Source organism: Scleropages formosus, chromosome 24 (assembly GCF_900964775.1).
Source record: "Scleropages formosus chromosome 24, fSclFor1.1, whole genome shotgun sequence".
NCBI lineage: Eukaryota > Metazoa > Chordata > Actinopteri > Osteoglossiformes > Osteoglossidae > Scleropages > Scleropages formosus.
This window is the reverse complement of record NC_041829.1, coordinates 21042996-21064115: the sequence shown is the minus strand read 5'-3', so window position 1 is coordinate 21064115 and position 21120 is coordinate 21042996. Positions and strand designations below refer to the sequence as shown.

General features: G+C 51.3%; 3 protein-coding genes across 13 annotated transcripts; 2 read left to right on the top strand and 1 right to left on the bottom strand.

The window, feature by feature from the left end:
• Nucleotides 1–3: 3 nt before the first annotated feature.
• LOC108939715 (uncharacterized) lies at nt 4–5441 on the top strand. 6 transcript variants are annotated; one of them, XM_018761280.2, is made up of 9 exons: nt 4–61; nt 1319–1384; nt 1645–1968; nt 2074–2094; nt 2255–2275; nt 2383–2634; nt 2805–2897; nt 3087–3134; nt 3475–5441. In XM_018761280.2, the coding sequence occupies exons 2-9, from the start codon at nt 1351–1353 to the stop codon at nt 4752–4754; spliced, it is 2073 nt and encodes a 690-aa protein (XP_018616796.1). In that variant the 5' UTR covers nt 4–61; nt 1319–1350; the 3' UTR covers nt 4755–5441. The 6 variants fall into 6 exon arrangements, with proteins under 6 accessions (XP_018616796.1, XP_018616794.1, XP_018616795.1 ...); XM_018761278.2 differs by having other exon boundaries at nt 3087–3323; XM_018761279.2 differs by lacking the exon at nt 2074–2094 and having other exon boundaries at nt 3087–3323.
• Nucleotides 5404–11112, bottom strand: spice1 (spindle and centriole associated protein 1). Of its 6 annotated transcripts, none has more exons than XM_018761285.2 (16): nt 11057–11112; nt 9996–10103; nt 9659–9706; nt 9340–9486; nt 9178–9268; nt 8961–9061; nt 8787–8875; nt 8337–8467; nt 8135–8242; nt 7707–7969; nt 7412–7543; nt 6943–7063; nt 6700–6828; nt 6172–6491; nt 5768–5988; nt 5404–5579 (listed from the first exon to the last, which is right to left on the bottom strand). In XM_018761285.2, exons 2-16 carry the CDS (start codon nt 10092–10094, stop codon nt 5567–5569), a joined length of 2013 nt encoding a protein of 670 aa, XP_018616801.2. In that variant the 5' UTR covers nt 10095–10103; nt 11057–11112; the 3' UTR covers nt 5404–5566. The 6 variants fall into 6 exon arrangements, with proteins under 6 accessions (XP_018616801.2, XP_018616805.2, XP_018616803.2 ...); XM_018761289.2 differs by having other exon boundaries at nt 5768–5985; XM_018761287.2 differs by having other exon boundaries at nt 9178–9265.
• A 1849-nt stretch (nt 11113–12961) lies between these two features.
• Nucleotides 12962–19342, top strand: shisa2b (shisa family member 2b). The gene is made up of 2 exons (XM_018760890.2): nt 12962–14369; nt 17421–19342. Exons 1-2 carry the CDS (start codon nt 14036–14038, stop codon nt 17957–17959), a joined length of 873 nt encoding a protein of 290 aa, XP_018616406.2. The 5' UTR covers nt 12962–14035; the 3' UTR covers nt 17960–19342.
• Nucleotides 19343–21120: the final 1778 nt, after the last annotated feature.

The following is a 21120-nucleotide window of genomic DNA, read 5'->3' as shown; positions in this document are numbered from 1 at the left end:
GGACGCAGAGCATTGTGGGAAACGTATTCGAGGAACTTCGACGTTCACTCATTGACCCAAGGTAGGCGTGACAACGTGTGTAAAAAAGTTTTGAACTCTGCCAAGTTATTACGTTTTACATTACAGGCAGTGGTACATAGTACCTAATTACAATGTACGACATGATGTACATTATGACGTACAGTATGACGATGAACCAACCGGGCGGTGAAATTATCGGGACTTTCGGCCCGGGTAGCTTCGCTAGTTTGTCAGGTTTCTAAAACGGTAAAACCTGTGCAGGTCAAAGACAAGAGCGGGTGATTCTAATTCGTGTAAAGGCGTGGATGTGACGTTAAAACGCTTCTCTGGTTGTAGACAGGCGATCGGATCGGGGAGTGTCAGCCATGAGCCGGAAGTCGAAGTGTGCGAGGGCTCGCGCGCCGCACCGCCACCGCACGCTCCGCTCCGCGCGCCGCTCTCCCTCCTGTCCTTCCTTCGGTCGCCTCAGTAGCGGCGCCGAGTTTTTCTCTGAACGTGTGTAGGAGAGCGGCTCGTGCACTTGGAGCTCTTTGTCCTCTCGATACTGTGTGTGTGTGAGAAAGAGTGACAGAGAGTCGGGGGGGAGCTGTTCGCAACGAGTCCCAGCTTTAGCCAAGTTAGTTAATTTGAGGCAAAAATCTTAATAAAATTCACTTCACCGCCACAAACGGACATTTATTCCCTGCCAGTTATTAATTTGAAGCAAAATCTTAATAAAATTCACTTCACCGCCACAGAAAACGGACATTTATTCCCTGCCAGTTATTAATTTGAAGCAAAATCTTAATAAAATTCACTTCACCGCCACAGAAAACGGACATTTATTCCCTGCCAGTTATTAATTTGAAGCAAAATCTTAATAAAATTCACTTCACCGCCACAAACGGACATTTATTCCCTGCCAGTTATTAATTTGAAGCAAAATCTTAATAAAATTCACTTCACCGCCACAAACGGACATTTATTCCCTGCCAGTTATTAATTTGAAGCAAAATCTTAATAAAATTCACTTAACCACTTTTTAAAACCCAGTTCTGGCTGCAGCAACGTCATGAGAGCAAAGGCGACTCGCATTCTTACATCAACTCTTTCTTCTAGTTACCGCTTCACAGGCAAAAAGGCCTTTGTGCAGAACAGTGAGCCTGTTGTATGAAAAAGTTGCACATTCTCATACCCCACTGTAGCGGTGTTTTGTTGTACGGGACCCTGTTACGTGAGCGCACATGATTCTGCACATTATTATGTTTCAGTAGAAGTCTGGATTTACATTAATGCTTTAACTTGTGTTCTCGGACAGGAAGGATGGCGAACATCCTCTGAGATCAGAAGATGGAATCATCAAGAGAACAGAGACCAGCACTGGGTGTGGTTTCCACCAGTCGCTCGCATACATTCTAGACTACGACCCTTTACTACATTCACTGTACTCACAACGGAATACTACCAGCAGATCTAACCTAGTGATGCATTAAATATCCTAGTGCTTTTTCTTTCTCTCTTGCATAATTTTGTGAAAACTGATGGCTATACCAGTGACCTGCCGGCTATGACTCCATAAACCGAACCGCAGTAAATGTGCCGTGCGCCATCTCCCACTGAGTGGCATGTGTCATGGTTTGGCAGGCGGTAGCAGGGAGGCAGACCTTGTGAATACGCCCCTTGGGGAGGAGCCAGTGAAGGCGCACCTGCGGGCATCGCAGCAGCTCTTGGTGGATTCTCTGTACAACATCGCCCCACTTCTCGACCACATGTTGGCCGCCAATCTGCTCTCCCAAGACAACTACTTCCAGGTTCAAGCGGAACGAACACCAACCGATCGTGCTCGCAAGCTGCTTGAGGTGGTTCACGCCCAGATGGATGAGCGTGGGGTGCAGGCTTTCCTAGACTGCCTGAGGAAGTGTGAGAACCATTACCCCCGCCTGCGCAAGTGGTTTCACAGGACCATAGGTAAAGATACGCACTTAATTCGTGCTCACGCGTGTTACTTGTGCATACGACACTGACAAATAACCTGTCATCTGTTGTGTTTTTCTTTGGATTGCACCACTGCAGAATCTCAGTGTGAAAACGTAGGTATGTACTCCTCCGTATTACAGCACTCCGGCTGTATCATGGGAGGGGTAGGTGTGCTGACTGTGTGCCTGTCGCACAGAATAGACTGTGGGTCTACACACACCAACACAGAGTAACACACTCACTAACTTACTCTCTTTTGTTTTATGCTCAACTCCAGCTGTTCGGTGTGGTCCAACAGGTGAGCCATTTTTTCAGTTAGCTGTACTCTGTGTCTGTGTCTCTCTCTCTGTGAGAATCAAGACTGAGGGCTCCACTCAGTATGCCGTCTGTGTGTATCTCCACCAGAAACCAGGCTCCGGGCTCAGTTCAGTATGCTGTGTCATCGTCTGGGTGTCTCGGTGCTGCCTGTTTCTCTCCAGCTATTCTCTGAAGGAACACTTACTCAGCTGGAGGTGGACCAGGTGCAGTCTTTGCCCACCTCTTACCAGCAGATTCAGCGTCTCCTGTCCATCTGTTTGTCAAAGGGCGAGAATGCCTGTAGGGGCTTCTACCAGGCTTTCCATGGGGAAGATGCACACCTAGCCAAAGAGATCGATGGTGAGACGTTTGACCCGCCGACTGTGCAAGCACAGATACTTTGTATTGAGTATCTTTGCTAAGGTATATTCTCTGTTGAGAAACCTTGCATCTTTTCAGTATTGGTTTTGTTAAGGTGTGTGTGTGTGTGTGTGTGTGTAGTGACTGTGTTAAGGCGCCTTGTATTGCAGCTCACTCTATCACTGAAGAAGACACAAAAAGCCTGCTCTCTGTGGCTGTGGAAGAGAGCAGAACTGCAGCTCCCCTGGATGAGCCTGACACAGGTACACTTGTAGAGTCAGTGACGACCGTTACCTTCTCCTCCTCCAGGGTACTAACCAGAGATGCACTTCTCTGCAGTTGTTTGCAGAAGCTAAAGTGTGAGGCTTTACGTTATTGTGGATGAAATATAGCCCTAGTTTGCTCTAGTTGTCTGTTTTATTTACCACTGTTGTGGATGGTCTGTGTTGCAGATGTGCTGCAGAAGGCATTGGATATAGTGGGTGGTGCTCTGGCTGAAGGTGCGAGGCTCAACGTGTGCGAGTTGGGCGTAGCTCTGGGGCTGTGTCGTGACGATGTCCGTGATTGTCTCCTGGAAGATGTGGACATTGACGGTGGTGCTCAGCTTAGGGCCCTGGTAACCCTCTTTTTGGAGAAGACCCAGGACGGCTCTCGGCTGCTCGCAAAGCTGGCAGAGTGCGATTTACAGAGTATGCTGCCTCTGTACTCAGTGGGTTCGAAGGCTGGCTTGTGGCTAAGATTATTGGATCAAGTCCTAGCGAGGAAATGTTTCGCACCACAGTTTTAGTCAGCTGTAAAAACGGAAATGGATACGATCCTCAGGCTCTCATCCTTCTACAGGGCTGCAACTCTCAGAGAGAGGGATCCTGCTCCTGGAGCTGCTGGCAGAAGCAGATCATCTCCTCCATGATGGCCGTGTCCAGCCTCTGGTGGTGCACATCTTCACCTTCCTGCTGTGGGACACCCTGACAGAGGCAGCGGAGGAGCCAAGCGCAGAACTACGGTCAGGCGTACCAGAAGCTGTGCAGATGCTGCGGACCGGCGGCAGGGTGGAGGCAGAGCTGCTGCTGGAGCTGGAGGAGTGCTGGGAAGAAGAGCCAACGGTGGACAGCTTGCGGCAGTTTGCACGCGCTCTCTCTCTGCTGATCCAGGATTTGTACCCTTGTCAGGACAGCCTGCACCTGTGCGCTGCCCACCACAAAGGGGAACTGGCTGTTTGCAGGCCACGAAGGCTTCAAAGGATCACACGCTTCCGAGGCCTGCCCGGCAGGATCATCAGCAGGGCATTGGGTACCCTGCCGTCAACATCTGAATCTCTGCAGAACCAGTACCGGGGAATCTGCCTAGCTGTAGCTCGTCTGCTGGAGCGTCTGTGCCCCGCAGAAGGTGGTACTGCTCACCTGCCTAGTGCTGCTACTGCTGCCACTGCCAGTGCAAGCACCGCCAAGATCACCCAGCATGTGCGTGCCATGTTGGCCCAGCCTGCCTTCAGTTCGGATGTGTTTGACGGTGGCGTTCGACATCGCCTGCTCTCAGTGCTCCACTTTGATCCTGCAAAACTGGAGCTGCCCTGCCTGCTGAAGCTGCACCGGGACAGCCTGGAAGTTCTGGGACGCTACCTGAGAGTCAGCGAGCGTCACTCCTTCCAGCTGCACCCAGATGGACTGCTAGTGCTGGGGGGCAGAGCTGAACTCTACTGGGCTGAAAGTGTCACAGGCCCTGTTGCCATTGACAATGGGATGGAAGAGGTGTTTCGTTTCCTCACCTCGGGTCCTGCCTCCATGCTTATGCGTATTTGTTGCCACGGTTACGAGGATAGGGAGTACTTCCGAGTGCACGAGCCCCACTGTGTATGTCTGTCAGGCCTGGGAGAGGGGGGCGTTGCTGAGTTGCAACGCATGGGGTTGCAGGTGCTGGGAGAAGAATCAGGCGAGGTCTGGGTGAGGGAGGCTGGGTCAGCCAATGAGCTTGTCACATTGGCAGAGAAACATGGCAGCCAGGTGCAGGAAGCTGGCTGCTGTTTCCTGCTCAAAACCCCAGGGCCTCACTGTGAGGTCAGGTTTGTGTACAAACACAGGAGGATCACAGCATCTAGCAAGAGCAACTGTGAAGTGATATAAACCTAAGCTCCAGGCAACCTTGAGCTGGAAAGGAAGGGGCCATCATTCAAGACTGGAGTCAAGGTTCACATTTATACATGTAGCTGACCCTTTACTCCAAAGTGCCTTCCAAGGTTAAGCTACCTACAGTTATTTGCCCATTTATACAGCTGGGTAATTTTACTGGCACAGTTTTAGGGTACTATAGGTGGAGGTGGGAACTGAACCTGCAACCTTTAGCTCCAAAGGCAGAAGCCCTAACCCCTATGCTACCAGCTGCCTATATCTGTTACATCTCATTTTAGTATGCCTGTGCTATTTTATTGATACCCTATAGCTTCATCTAAGAACAATGGGGTATGTGTCAATGTTAGGCCAACCCCCTGAGAATAAGTCAAAGAGCTGCTTTGACTGACCGGCCAAGAAATGGTACCATACGACAATGAATTGTGGGTAAATCTGTCGTGAGTGTAAAGCAGCAGTCTGCTTGAACCCTGGGCTGTTTCAGTGCCTGCATATCCTTGATTTGTGCTTTCGCACTGCGGTGCGAAAAGCGTTGTCAGCTCGTTTCAGAACTTTATTTCATTAGAATATCTTTGGTAGTGCAAAGGTGTGGGCTGCAGTTGTCAGGTCTGTGTTACCAGGAATAGCTCACAAACATAATGTTCAAGAGTTTATTTCATGCATGTGGAACCAACTGGACTGTCAGAAAAGCTAAAATAACTTCATGTTTGGACCAGAGGGCTTAGGCTTCAGTGAGGTCACCGGGGGAGAAAGGTCACTTTGGCTTTCGAACCATGGCTCACGTCTCACTGGAAACCAGTTGCCTCCATTCACCTCACAAGCCTGGGGAGAAAGAACATAGCTACTGCCACAAATGTCCCCAGCAGGCCAATAAAGACGCACATGTGAAACACTGGAAGTGTCTGCGTGTGTCCTGGGTGCTCCCTCCAGCTACAGGCCTCCAAGGGCCATACCTTCCCCACAGACACCTGACACCCCCCCCATGCCAACTGTGCACATCCCACACACACCTTCCTCCATAGTTACTGTCCACAGGAAGATCACGCTCAGGCAAGGATATGGCCACCTGTGGGGTCCTCATACTGGCAGCAGGTGGAACAGGGGAGAAGGAGGGGGATGCTGGACTGTCAGCCTCCTGCCTCTGCTGCTCAATGAGTTCTAGAATCTTACTGCGTGCTGCCGCACTCTGCCTGTTGAGCTCCTGGAGGCGCTTTTCCATGAGCGTCGCCTGCTGTGTGCAAGAGTGTAACTGTCAAATGTCCGTTGCAAACGCGCACTCCTACAAGAGCAAGAGAGCAGCTCTACGAAGGCAAAGCCAAGGCGGGCGACAGGCAGTAGGGGATGCAGTAAAAAGTGTAACAATTAATCATTAGCGCACGATCACTACATTTCTGGGATTGTTAACCTGACTCACCCACGCTGTGCTCGCAGCTACTCTACAGGCTGCTCTGGTCTCTGTGCCCTGCTCCTGGGGTCCTCCTCCTCCTAATGACGCCGAGCATAGCTGCTCCAGTTGGGCTCCGACCCAATAGTGCTGCCGACACGGATCGGAGACAGAGGTCTGACAGTGCATGAGGACCGTGTTGGGATCCCAGGAGGGCGAGAGACGAGGCAGGCTGGCGAAGGAGGGGATGGAGTGGGAGTCACAGCGCTCATTGCGTCCTTCCACCCCTGGGAAGACGGCACTGCTCCCCCTGGTGGTCATGCCATGGCACTGCAGAGAACAACCTTGCACTGCTCAAACAAAACCAAAGAAAGAACACAAGTGATACACTTAGAGCTGCAGAGCCCATGTGGTCTCTGCCAAGGACAGCTGTCACAGTTCAACAGTATTAGAGCCATGGTATCCATGATATGTTCATAACCACAACATATCCCAAAAAGCCTTTAAAAAAAAAAAAAAAAAAAAACCCTGCAGTAGACCATGGCTCGTACCTCGTACCTTGAGTGCTGAGGGGCTGAGAGTCCATCTGCCGTGGGGGGGAGAGCAGAACTGCTGGGGGTAGCAGCACCTGCTCCTGTACTTCTCTCTCAAGAGAGACAGCAGCATCCATGTGCGACGTCACAGAGTCTACAAAGACACAGTGCCTGTCCTAGGAGTGCGTTTACCTACGTGTATAAATGAGGGGATGTACATGGGGAGATGGCTTAGAGTGCCACTGGTGACTGCCTGTGGGCCACGTACCGCACGCACCGCCGTTAGCAGGTCCCGACTCTTCTTTGCTTCCCATTCCGCCCGGCTCCCCCAGCCCACCTGCTGCCAGAAGCAGAGTGTCGAGCCGCTGCTCCAGCTCCTTCAAGTGCTTCTGCAGGAAAACATGGAGGAAACAGAGCCCCTGAAGACAGACACGTGTAAACACAACATGCAGGAGTGTTCTTCAAATGAGGACAGCCAGCCATTGTCATGAGAGACAATCGTGCCTGGAGTGACCGGAGTTCGGAACAAACAGGTCACATGAGTGTGTAAGGAGACACTTTAGTAGTGCGTACACACACACACACACACACACACACACCCCTATAAACCCCAAACACAGCCACCAGATTGCTCCTACAAAGGGCTGTGCGTGTGTGTCCAGTGGTGTCGCGCTGGAGCCCTGGGAGACCCAGCGAGAGGCACCGAGTGTGGCATTGACACAGCGGAGTTGCTGCACCTGTAGAGCTGTGTTTTCCTCCCGCAGCGACAGCGATTCCACAGTGAGGGCGTCAAGCAGCCTCCGCTGATCCTGGACTTCTTCCTCCACTCTCTTCCTGTGCTCCACCTCCTTCTGCACTTTCTCATGGCTCTGCAGCAGTCACACTGGTGTTAGGATCTTTTGTCCCCAAAGCAGATTGCCTGGGGCACAGAGGTAGGTGTGTGTGTGTGTGTGTGTGTGTGTGTGTGTGTGTGTGTGTGTGTGTGTGTGTGTGTGAGAGAGAGAGAATGTTTCAGGGCGTCGGTTAATGCACCTGTCTGAGATGGCGTGCCAGACGGCCCAGGCTGGACACCAGAGACATGGAGAAGCCAGTGAGGCTGGGGGCACCTTGCTGGGTTTCTGCAGCCTCTGGAGCTTCATGGGGAGCAAGACTGTCCAGCTGCTCCTCCACTTCTCCCAGCATTCCTTGCAGAACCTCAAGGCTGGATTGATTCCCACTCAGAGAGCTGAGGGCTGAACTATTCAGTCTTGAGACGTCCTGCGTCCTGCTGGTCCCACAAGGCCTGGTTTTCTTATCTATACACACACGTGTCCGTAGTGCAAAGAACACACCAGCAGACAGAGGCGCACAGAGAAATCAGAAGAGAACAAACATTAAAGGCACATGCAGATAAACTGTCATCATTAACAAGTCCACCCGCTGGGATGTTCACAGATGTGGTCCCTGCTGAGGAGACACACCTGGCTTTTTCGGAGTAGCAGGACTGGGGTTCAGCACCTGCGAGACGAGGAGCGAAGGCGAGTCTGACTGAGGGCGCACACGGCGAACTTGTAGCGTCGCATTGAGTGCTGCAGGCGGGAGAGAGAGACTGCGTGACGTGGTCGGGGGGCTGGACAACGAGCCCCATGTGTGCAGTGTGTTTGTGGAGCAATGGGCTCCTACCAGCCTGCTGGTCCTCAGACACATGACAGGGATCCGAAGAGCAACTGCATGGTGCCTGGGGGTCGGGGGTCAACAGTCCGTTTTCTCTCTCTTCGTGGAAGCAGGCGTCCTGCAGGAGCAGCGCGTTCGACCTGCAGCCAAAAGCCGAGAACCCAGGACTTCACACAGAAAGTACCAGCTCTGTCCCATGAAGAAGCAGCTTGAGTTTCATACAAAAATTAAACACTACTCATACTCGCCTGATTTCATTACTTTTTATTCATTACCTGTAATTTCTTCTTTCTTTAAAAAAAAAAAAAAACTTGAGCAACACATTTCACTCTAACAGTTCTAGCTCTATTCTGCCAGTTCCTTGTGCCCAAACCTGAGTGACACTTCCTGCTGCTTCCCAACACACAGTACATGATGACCAACGACCACAAAACGGGCACTAAATGTCAGTGTTAGTACCGGCGCGTGTCCCTCTTCCACGTGCTGTGAGGGGACGGATCGTCTTCGCTGCCCTCTTCTTCTAAATCTCTGTCCAGCTCGTTCGGCGTCTGGAAAAGCCGGACTTAGAAACTTGTACAAACAGGACACATTTGTGCACGCACGCACGCACGCACTACAAGCCGAGAGGAGCACCTGTGCGTCTACGGATAGCCGGGTTAAGGGCTCTGCTCTCTGCAGCAACGGTACCTCAGATCTGGGTTCACAGCTGGGGGCCACAGTCACATGGGGGAAACCTGACACCCATAGTGTGACATCAGATGACAGCAGTAGAACCTGTGGCCACACACAGCTGAGGGCAGAGCAGCAAAGCTGCTGGTTACAGCACCGTAAGTAGGACAACACAAAGTACCGGTGTGTCTGCGAGGAGCATCGCCAAACAGGTCCTTCACCAGAGCTATCGCTTGGTCAGACTGGGCCAGGGCATCCTGCAGCTGGCACTGCTTCAAGAACACCTGCATGAGAAACTCCACACACACACACACACACACACACACACACACACGGCCTTTACCTCTCTTGTGATGCGCTGGCTAACAGAATCCAGGGCGGTGCGGCTACAAGGATGGCTCCTCCTAAAGCTCCTCCTGACAGCCCGCTCCCTGAGCTCTAGCTGTGCTGCGGCTCGATTCTTAGACTGGTGGATCTCACGGCGCCAGGACTGCGGAGGGAAACGGAGACGCGAACGTGCGGCACAGACACGGCGAGGAGAGGTAGCTCAAGTCGCAGTCACGTGACGGCGACGAACATGATGAGCTGTTCCGAACCACACGGGGGGGGGGGGGAGGGGGGACGACTAACAAAAGCGCTCAAACTCCAGACGTGTCACTCACCAGCTCCTCGGGCGTGGCCCTGTGCACCGTGAGGTCGTGGACGGTGCTCTGAGCAGAAATGAGAATGTCAGACACCCTATGTGAGGCCAACTGAACCTCAGCGCTGACAGGCGTGTGCGCCCGCAAACACACACGCTCACAGACAAATCAGAGGCAAAGAGTACTCCAGTGAATTAACAAAACATAATGTGTAAAGTTTGGACCAAATACTGGTTTATTTACAGCAAAAAGTGTCAAATGAACAGAGGAGGGTCCTTGATGTCACACACACACACACACACACACACACACACACACACACACACACACACACTCCTGCTGTGCCGAACAACCCTACCACCCATTCCTGTTTTGGTTTCGTCTTGGTCGCCCTCCTTGACCGCACTGGTCGCTTTCCTGGACCAAGGAAGGAGCGATTCACCTTCACATACGCCATCTAATCTTGCTGGAGGAAAAAAGATTTCAACTTACTACCGATGAGTAGAAACTAATTAAAATAATAAGTTCATGCTAATATTAGGATGACAATATTTAGCTATCAATTGTATTACATGTTAGGCTGCACACGCCGTCTAGGAAACAAAAAAACACAAAAAACAGGGTTAAGCCGTTAACTTAAAAATAGACAGGATCACTCTGAATATGGATGGTATTTTTCACAAAACAGTCTTTGCACAAAAAGGACAGCAGCAGAGCCCAGGCAGTTTGCACTCAGTATATTACTTTGTTATCATTATCTACATTTATTCACTTAGCAAAGGCACGTCAACAGAAGGATTAATATAATTAATAATAGGATAATAAAAATAATTATATAGAGGCACGCTGACAGAGTGGAAACGGCCCAGAACAGCAATTAATCCTACAAAAGTACTTAACGGTTAACCGCCTAGTAGGGTACTGTGCACTTATTATTTATATAAAGTCGCGTTACGATGATGCTGCTGCTGCTGCTGGTTGTTGTTCCTGAGCTTCACGCGACACATCATCATGACATGATCATGATGAATAAAAATGCGTTAATTAATCCGCAACGCGCTCGTTACTTGTGCGGCAACTAATGAAAGTGAACTTTTCTGTTCAGCGCTGTTGTTTTACTGAACTAGAAAAGTAAATTCACTAACGGCCCGATATAATATAAAACATCCGAAAGCAAGTAAGCGCCCGCAACTCGGAGCTCCGGGTTCACTTCACTCACTGAGCTCTAACCTATTAGTATTAGAATTAGGTCACTGACTAATGCAATGACACTGACTGTCACTGTGAGACTGAGTGAACCGAACGCTGCCTGAGGACGAACCTTTCAAACTTTATTCACTCACTATCTCTTCGAGAAAACTGTGGCAGCCGAGATGGCACGTGCAGTACACTGTACCACTGTAACACACTCTACCGTACCGTAGTATACTGCCAGGCGCACCAGTTAGACACCGCACAGCCTTCCCGCCACCGCCCAATAATGATGCCGCACTTTGACCTGCACGCGCTTCGGGGATAAATAGAGTTCACTTCCTCTCGTTGCCAAGAAACAGATAACGCGTGTTAGGAAGTGGATGCTGGGAAATGTAGTTTTATTTGAAACACTGTCACCGTCCCACGCAACACAGTAGTTGCGATAATAATAATAATAATAATAATAATAATAATAATAATAATAATAGTCCCCTGGGGGACCAGGTGTTCGTGGAGAGGCAGGCTGGAAATTTTCAAAATCCCTTCAGGGACCAGGCGTCCGCGGAGGCGCGGCAAGTAGGCCGGCCGCCTGGTACCCCGCGTGTCATCCGCGGACGCCTGGTCCCCGAGGGGACTTTGAAAATTTCCGGATATTATTATTATTATGTAGGGGGCGCAGTAGCGCAATGGGTTGGGCCCGGTCCTACTCTCCAGTGGGTCTGGGGTTCGAGTCCCGCTTGGGGTGCCTTGCGACGGACTGGCGTCCCATCCTGGGTGTCTCCCCTCCCCCTTCGGCCTTACGCCCTGTATTGCCGGGTAAGCTCTGGTTCCCCGCGACCCCATAGGGGACAACTAATCGGGGACGCGGTGGTGCAGTGGGTTGGACCAGGTCTTGCTCTCCGCTGGGTCTGGGGTTCGAGTCCCACTTGGGGTGCCTTGCGACGGACTGGCGTCCCGTCCTGGGTGTGTCCCCTCTCCCTCCGGCCTTACGCCCTGAGTTGCCGGGTAGGCTCCGGTCCCCCGCGACCCTGTATGGGACAAGCAGTTCAGAAAATGTGTGTGTGTGTGTGTTATTCACTAATCATATGCCATATGCAGGTTCGTGGTGGTATGGATGGGAGGCCAGTCCATCGCAGGACAATCACACACATTTTACGAAAACGTCCTCAAGAAAAAGGTGGTTTTCATGAAGCTAGTCTAAAATTATTCACATGTTCCTGTTGATATTTCTGTCTCAAATAATGAATGACTAGACTGTTCCTCATTATTTATCACACCCTTGCTTCAGTCTTTCTGCAAAAATATAAGCTTCCTCCTCCTCACTCCTAATATAATGCAAATTGTATTTCTGTGAGATGTATGTCACTTTGGAGAAAAGCGTTTGCTAAATGAATAAATGTAAATATAAATAAGTTTCCAGTTTCCAGTAATTTTCACAGAACTCCATAGCTGCTGGTTTGACGGCAACTTTTGGGTCACAAGGCCAAGGCTCTGACCGCTGCGCTGCCAAAAAACAGGGGACCCTTGTTAGGAAATAGGTGCTTTTGGGCAGTGAGTTTTACTCAAAGCTTGGGTTACAAAATCGTTATTTATAATGCAAAATACAGAACTGTCTGGGAAATATTTACCTGATTGGAAATGTGAAAAAATAAAGACAGGGTTCTTCTTTTGGTGTTTTGATGCCAAAGTACAAAGTTTATTCTGTGTGCGCTCTATACTCTGTATGCCCTTGTGATGGTACTCATTTACCCCCATATACAATGAAATTGCGGCGAGAGCTGATTTATGTCATTCAGCGTTCATTGCCATCTTGTAGCGGTAGTGTACGTGGTGCAATAAACGGTGGTGCAATAAGCGGTAGCGGGGCAGTGCCGCCCACCAGGGGGCGCTGTCCTCAATGAAGTAAACACAGAGTCCTTGTCGGGGTGACGTCCGTTGAGCGCGCGCTCCTCTCCCATTGTCAACGTATGAATACAGCAAGTATTGATGTAAACATTTTTAAAGTTTTACTTTATAAATAGCAAGCGGCATGACACTTGAGATAGCGCTGGCTTTAACACACTTTGCTAGAGGCCATTTCTCAGAAAACCGCAGAACTTGAAGGACACTGACTGAGTTGAAGGAGTTAAAAGAGACGTAGGAAGTGCCAGTTGAGTAGTAAGTGGATGCAGAGAGGAGCAGTGAGAAAATTCAAAGGGCGACATATAAAAAAATGTTGTACTGCGCTGCACTCCCAATGTACGACCATCGGGTGGCGTAGTGGTTACGGGTATAAACGTGCAACCCGGACGTCTCCTGCTCGACTACCACTCCGGCTGCGGCTCACGCGTACTGTACCGTGCTCCTCACTGCGCATGCGCGGGACTGGACGCGCACCTCCGTTGAAAAGGGCCATTCTGGCGGAGCGACCTTATGTGCGCTCGGCGGGAGAAGCCGCTCCAGCAACTCGCACGAAAGGACTCGTCACCCCCGGCGGCTCCCGGCCTTCCTGCTGCGAGCATGTTTGCGTGCCAAGGAGCCCTGGCCAGGCTGGCGTGTTCCCGGGACACTCCGGTGCTCGAGGGAGAGCCCGCGGGCAGAAGAAGAAGCTGAAGCCCGACTGCTGGTGGTGGCTGGTCTTCAAACTTAGTGCCCCGCGAGGACGGCGGGCGGCAGCGCGCGCGCGTCGCCTCTGCTCTGAAACCCGCGCCGTGGTCTGTTGCTGCTGCTGCGCTGGACAGGCGCCGCCGGGCGGGTGCGTGACAAGTGGGGCTTACACTTTTTACAGAACTTGGAGAGCCTGAGGCGCTGCCGCGACCGAAGTGATTCTGTGAGTTCTGAATCATTTCGTTTGTGCTGCAGCTGAGCTCAGCTTCCCTGGCTTGACAGCTGGGTGGACGGCAACTTGAGAGAGCCGCAAGTCTCGAGAGTGTCGACGAGTCTCGTGCCTCCAGACCAGCGTGCACGCACTTGACTTGTCTTTGCCCGGCGGTCTTCGCGCCAGTTCTCCCGCTCCACGTGCAGGCACTGAAGCCGAACCGGACTCGCTGCAGCGTTTGCCGACTCGCTCGCGCTCCTCCTCGCACATGTGGCACATGTTGTCACCTGGACTAGAGTCCCCCGTTCGCCGTGTCCCGCTCCGTCCTTCCGCTCCATCCATGCGAGGCAGCGCGCGCTCCACCACCAGGTTGGCTCGTGCGGACTGAAACAAAAAGGACCTCCGCGATGCGCGCCGTCCGCGTCCCCGCGTCCCTCTCCGTGGCCGTGACTCTGCTCCTGGCCACCATCGCCACCGTCGACGTGAATGCGAGTGGGGAGTACTGCCACGGGTGGCGCGACGCGCAGGGCGCCTGGCGCGAGGGCTTCCAGTGCCCCGAGCGCTTCGACGGCCACGAGGCCATCATCTGCTGCGGGAAGTGCGAGCTGCGCTACTGCTGCGCGAGCAGCGACGCGCGCCTCGACCAGGGCGCTTGCGACAACGACAGGCAGCTTCCCGAGCAGGGCGGCGGGGGGGTCGGCGGCGGCGGAGGCGCCAAGGAGGAGAAGGACGGCGCCGCAGGTGAGAGAGAGAGCGAGAGAGTGCGCTTCGCCCGGCCGCGGCGCTTCATTGCCACAACAAGTAGCTGCTTCCCCCGCCGGGACGCTGCTCGTCACTTTTTACCTCAGGCGGTGCTCGGCAAGTCCTGCACTTTTGACACCATTCGTCACGAGCTTCGCCTCTCTGCTCCTCTCAGAAAGTACTGTCTGTGGCGGGATCCGATGACCATGGCATGTTGTTGGCGCGAGCCACTGCTTTGGCGAACACCTCCTGGCGCATGTACACACACAAAAATATTATATATTATGTACAGTACAGGTATATGTGTGTCTACCTACTTTAGTTTAAAAAAAAAAACAAAAACAAAACAAAAGCCGGCTTTGTGCCGTCGTCGGCTAGTTTGTGGCGGGACGCGCGTGCGGTGACGGTAGACCTGGCTGGCTCGCGCTCGCTGTCCCCGCGAGGACAGGCTTTTTGCACTTGGGCGGCCGGGCGCCGCGCGGGGACGACCGACGACGTCCTCGTGCAGCGACAGCTTGTTGGGTTCGGGCGGAACCGGCAATGCGACTTTTAACAAGTAGCGTAAACGCACCGTGACCGTCCACCTGACTCTTGAGAAACTTGGACGGAGGAGTTTAATTATGTTTCCGTGGTTCGTTCCCTCTCTGCGCGTCACACTTGACACTTGACCCAGCAGTATTTGGTGCCCATGGCATGATTTGTGACTGGAGCTCCGTCGTCTCCTCACTCCTCACTCCTCGCCATCTGCGTCTCTGAAGGCTTCGTTCATACGCGGCGACCGCTGGCGGCGGCGCGGCGGGTAGCGCCGGTGCCTCGTGGCCCGCGTCGTGACGTGCTCGTTCGCGCGGAGCTGCGGTCCCGCTCCGATCTGCCGAGTTCGTGTCCTCCTGCCGAAGAAGGCAGAGCGCATTGGAGCCGCTACCTCTACCCTGGTACTGTACAGTACATAGGCTTGGCAGCGTGAATGTGGAAAAGTGTAACTTTCACGAGTGGGAGCAGTACACGGGGCTTGTTGCTCTACTCTCCCACTTGGAGTGGTGTCCCTGAAGCGCTCTGGCCTACAGGACCCCACACAGCAGGCCTGTTTCCCATGAGCACTCACTGCAGCGGTGAAGTGTGCTGACGTCAGACGCAGCCTTCTTCTCATTTATTACTGGTATTAGTGGTATTTATTAGTAGTATTAGCAGGGACGGCTGGTACCCTGGAGGTTAGAGCTGCTGCCTTCAGATCCAAAGGTCACAGCTTTGATCCTCACCTCTGGCTCTTGTACCCTCGAGCAAGGTACTTACCCTAAATTGTTCCAGTAAAATTACCCAGCTGGGTAAATTGTAAGCTTGTAGTAATTGTAACCTTAACATTGTAAGTCGCCTTGGAGAAAAGCGTCAGCTAAATGTGTTGTTAGTAGCATCGGCACTTTTTCATTTTCGCTCCCAATGTGACTGTACATAATAAGTGTGTGATTATTGATCCTAGTTTGACACAGTGTCACTTCCTCACTTCATCTGTTACTGTCTCCACATTCTGTACTTCCATTCGACTGGATCACAGTACAAACTCAGCTCGCTGGACCGCAGTGTGTGTGGATACTGTATCCTTAGGCCGCATATATATATATATATATATATATCAGGAGCGGTGAAAGAGATCGGGAACTTAGGAAACACACTTACACACACAAACATGTTCTGTGTCTGTTAGTGACTCTCCTGGAGGCATTTGAGCCTCAGTTTCACTCTCGCTCGAGAAACGAGGACTCCGACTCGGACTCAAACTAGGAACTGTAAGCGGTGTTTCTGGGGCGACTAATAATTTTTATAAGAATATTAAACAAGCAGCTACACTGTATGTTTGGCTCAGTGCGACTGCTTTTCTAACATTTATATTGCGACTTGAAGGATTTTGCCTTTTAATGACTGCAGTTGGTGCCAAGCTTATTAAAAAGGTTTTTATTTGGTGCTCAGCTTTCTCCAAGGTGACCGGCAAAGAGCGCGACGAGACTGAATAAAACAAACGTAGAGGAAAGCGTCGCAGTTATTAATGTATCCTGCTGTGTTCAAGTGGACGTGTGTGTGATGCTCTGAGTACTCTACCCCCCAGGACGCAAGTTTTTACACCGCTATGTGGAAGGAAGGAACCTACAAGACAGCTCATGCACAACAGGCCTACAAAACACATATAAAATATGTACATTCATTTTCCAGCTTGCCTAATGGCATCAAAACCCACTCTGTGTTCCATGCTGTTTGAAATGTATCATTGAGTAAAGACAATTTGAAAACTAGGCTAGGAAAACTAGGAAAAACCGCGCGTATATAGTAGGTCACGTGGACCAGCACTGAATCACGTGTTTCACATTGTGGGACAATGGCAGTGAATTCCAAGAGCCCTGAGTGCAAATATTCCTTTTAAGTATACATGTTGGACTTAAATTTATTATAGTCCTTTATCCATATTTTATCTTTTTTTGTTTGTTCAGCCTTAGTAAGTGGAAACCTCAGTAATGAAAATGCCTTTTGGAAATATTGATTTTTATCTGTCCATTTCTTATTCAACTGTTCATCTGTAATATATGACTAACATGGCAGTGAGTTTCTCATACATAGCAGTTGTACATCTGTCTTTGCAAGGGTTTCAGCCCAGTACTAGTCAGTTAATCATGGAAAGTCACTTTGCTCAAAGAGTAAATGGCAGCTTTTGTAACTCGCACTCTGATTTCATTGCTGATTTGGAGTCTCACTTGATTTGGCCTCGAAAGTTCTGGACTCGACTGTAACTGTGGTGTGTACTACATTGGCCATAGTTCCGGCGGTCTTAGAGTGTGTGTGTGTGTGTGTATGTGTGTGTGTGTAGATCTTCTGAGAGAACAACAAGGCATGGTGTTCTCTGTCTTCATTTGCAAGCGCTCAGATTTTGGAGCCCTTCCTGATTGCCAATTTCTCCCCTTGGGGATTTGGCATTCATTACAGTGGAGCAGGAAACTCATTTACGTGATGTTTTATGTGTTATGTTCTCAGTGTTGCCTTTGGCTTCTCCGCTTCTCCCCCCTGCAGTGCCCATTTACGTCCCATTTCTCATCGTGGGCACAGTGTTTGTGGCCTTCGTGCTCGTCGGCTCCGCCGTGGCCGTGTGCTGCTGCCGTTGCCTGCGGCCCAAGCACGAGCCGTCGGCGGCAGCACGTGGTGGGGGCCGACTGCTGGAGACGATTCCCATGATGCCGAGCGGCAGCGCATCCCGCGGTTCTTCGTCCCGCCAGTCCAGCACAGCCGCCAGCTCCAGCTCCTCCGCCCAGTCTGCACCGCGACCACCGCCCCAGCAGCCAGTGCTGCGTACCGCACCTGCTGTCTACACCAGCGTTCCCCCTGGCTTTTCTCTGGTCGGTTGTCCTCAGGGCGCCCCTATGCTCGCTGCCCCTACGCAGTTCCTGCACCCCCAGTACATCGGGTACGCCGTCCAGCACGAGCCTCTGGCAGTTACCCCGGCTCCACCCTTCTTGGATGCTGCCCCGGGAGGATACCGTCCTCTTCAGTCACCCTTCCCCCCAGTTTCCAGCATAGCAAGCGAGCAGACGACCCCAGCAGTGACTGTGTAAATGCTTGACCCTGCGTGCGTGCGTGCGTGCGTGCGTGCGTGCGTGCGTGTATGGGAGTACGCATGTGTAAAAGTTATTGTTTGTGGTGCTAGCTTCGATATGGGGATTCTGGGATTGTGGGACTCCATTCTCTATGGACTCCCGCTTGTCCTCCTCGAACCATGGAGAGGACTTTGCTGTAGCCTTGGGACCCGAGTTCTCGCTACACTGTGGATCGAGGTGCAGAAACCGCTGTATATTTGTATATATTGACTTGTGCACACAGACTGAACACAATGGTCCATTAACGCTAGGCTGACGCATGATGTTCGTGTGCATGCGAATGCGTGTGTGTGTGTGGGTGTGTGTACACGTGCTTGTTGTCCACCGTGTGAGTGTAGGAGCAGTGTGTGTAATGTTTTATGCAGGTGCTGTAATGTTGGGGAAAACAGCAGCTCAGATCCCAGCGGGACTGTAAAACTGTAATGAAGTGAACATGGGACAGACTGTGACGCTCCGCCCCCACCCTCTGTGGGATCCCTTCCACTGAGCTGGAACACACACACCCACACACGTTCTATGTATACGAGATCAAGGGATCAAGGTGATTTCTCACAAGTACAAGTGTTTTCTCTCTGCTTTACCTGAGACATAAGATTTTTGTCTGTGTGTATCAGGGCTGTTGTGTGATTGCTGTAAGAGTGCGCTAGAGTGTGTGTGTGTGTGTGTGTGTGTGTGTGTGTGTGTGTGTGTGTATGGTCTAAGTCTTGTGTGTTTCAGTGTCTGTCAGCTCATCTCCGTGGAGCTCGAGTCTGCAGTCTTCTGAGGGCTGGAGAGTTAATTATGGAGTAACTAGAGTCTGCCAACGTTTCCCTCTCCTGGGCTCCTCTGCTGACAACCCTTGTGTGTGTGTGCGTGTGTATTTTGGCCTTGGTAACAAACCTTGCCTGGAAAACCTGTGCTACACTGCATGTATGTCTGAGAAAGTGTGTTTCTAAAAGAGGTTTTGGTGGAGGACTAATGGATTGCTGATGAAATGTTGAACAAAATACCCTTACATCTGTGGGACGGATTTAAACAAGCCATTTCACTCTGGTAAACATACAGTGTACTATGTGGTATAATGTACGGTGTACTGTATAGGGACACTGCCCCTTCCACTGAGCACTATGTTGGTCCAAGCCTTCATCTGAGCATCCAGCCTTACATCCAACTGGTACGAAACCCTAACCCACTCGTACCCCACTCTAAAACACCTGTTTGAACCGAACTGAACCACTCTGTCTGCTGGGGACATCTGGGCAAAACAATCGTAAAGTTTACCTGCATGGCGAGAAGACTTTTCCACACTGTACTGTGCTCAGTGCCCTTCTCCATAATAAACATGCAGCTGTGTGAACATCCCTGGCTGTGTCCCCTGGTTGCGTCCCCTGGTTGTGTCCCCTGGCTGTGTCCTGCACTGAGCTGCTCCAGACTGTGACTGGTCACTCCAGGGCGCTGTGTGTTTGTGTCCTTGAAGCCAAACCTGAATTCAAGCTGACCATCTGTACCCAGGCATATGCAAATAACTTTGATGCAGCACCTGAAATACACACATTCAAACAAGTGGAAAGGTGCGCGCGCGCACACACACACACACACAAAGCCTTAAACAGAATTGACAGAGAGAGTGTGTTCCACTGTTGTATGGATGAGTGACCCAGTGTAAGTAGTGTATCTAGCAGCATAAGTCACCGCGGTGAATAAGGTGTGTGGGCTCATAACACTACATAGAGTTCATTGAAATTCGCTTTGGACAAAAGCATCTGATAAATAAGTACACACACATTTTCTGAACCGCTTGTCTCATACGGGGTCGCGGGGAACCGGAGCCTACCCGGCAACTCGGCATAAGGCCAGAGGGGGAAGGGACACACCCAGGACGGGACGCCAGTCTGTCGCAAGGCACCCCAAGCGGGACTCGAACCCCAGACCCACCAGAGAGCAGGACCCGGTCCAACCCACTGCGCCACCACGCCCCCCTGATAAATAAATAAATAAATGTAAATATAATTGTTCCACAGTCCAGCAGCACAGAAGCTGAGTCACCTTATTAAAAATGTCAGTACAAAATGCAGCACAAGATGTATGTAATATGTAAATACCTCGGTCTTAAGAATCTGCTCTTAGTGTCAAGGCTCAGCCAATCAGGACAGATCATGGTGTGAGCCCTGAGTGGAACTCAGCCAATCAAGGAAGAATGCTGTGAAACTCTGTCTGGCTTCAGCGAATAGGGGCCAAGTGGTAGCCAAGGTGCCAGACGCGAGCAGATCACTGCAGAGCATTAAGTCAGGAGCTAAAACGGTGTGACCAATCAGGGCGCAAGGGCACACAAACAAACGTAAACCGAATTTCTGACTCAGTCGGAATGCCTAGTTGGCATCAGAAAAACAGAACATCTCCAAACTGCACGTAGGCTTTTTACATTTATTTACTTTAAGTGAGGGGGAGCACGGGGACACGGCGGGCTTGGCCGGGTCCCGATCTCTGGCAAGTGTGGGGTTCGAGTCCTTCTTAGGGTGCCTCATCCCGTCCTGGGTGTGTCCCCTCCCCCTCCAGCCTTGCACCCTGTGTTACCGGGTTAGGCTCTGGCTCACCATGACCCAGCTCAGGACAAGCGGTTTCAGCCAGTGTGTGTATGTATGTGTGTGTGTACTTTAAGTGACACTTCCGTCCAAGGCAACTGTACAGCTGGGTAATTTTTACCACAACAATCTGGGCTGAGTACCTTCCTCAAGGGGAGAATTGGCTGGCGACGGATCTAACCCCCAAGCTACCACTACCTACTGCCTACGAACAGACCAAAGTGCTCCTCAAGAAATGCTTAATGTTTAAATCTTTAATGTAAAGATGTTTAATAAAATACAGATAGCCACACCCCCTGGTCTAAACACACACTACGCTTTCAGCAGTGAGAGTTGTGCTCCACAGAACACACACTTGGAGAAACTGTCACAATGAAGGAATGACGGCTAAAACAATCAAGAGCAGAGATACTCCTACACGCTTCAGGCATGTTCTTGGTGGGTTGCCATGAAAATTCCGCGACGGGAGAGTATTGGGAAAAGTTTACATGGGAGCCATCAGAAGTTGAGGAATGAACTTTCCATCGTGGACAAAGCATTACTTCTACATCCACAGCT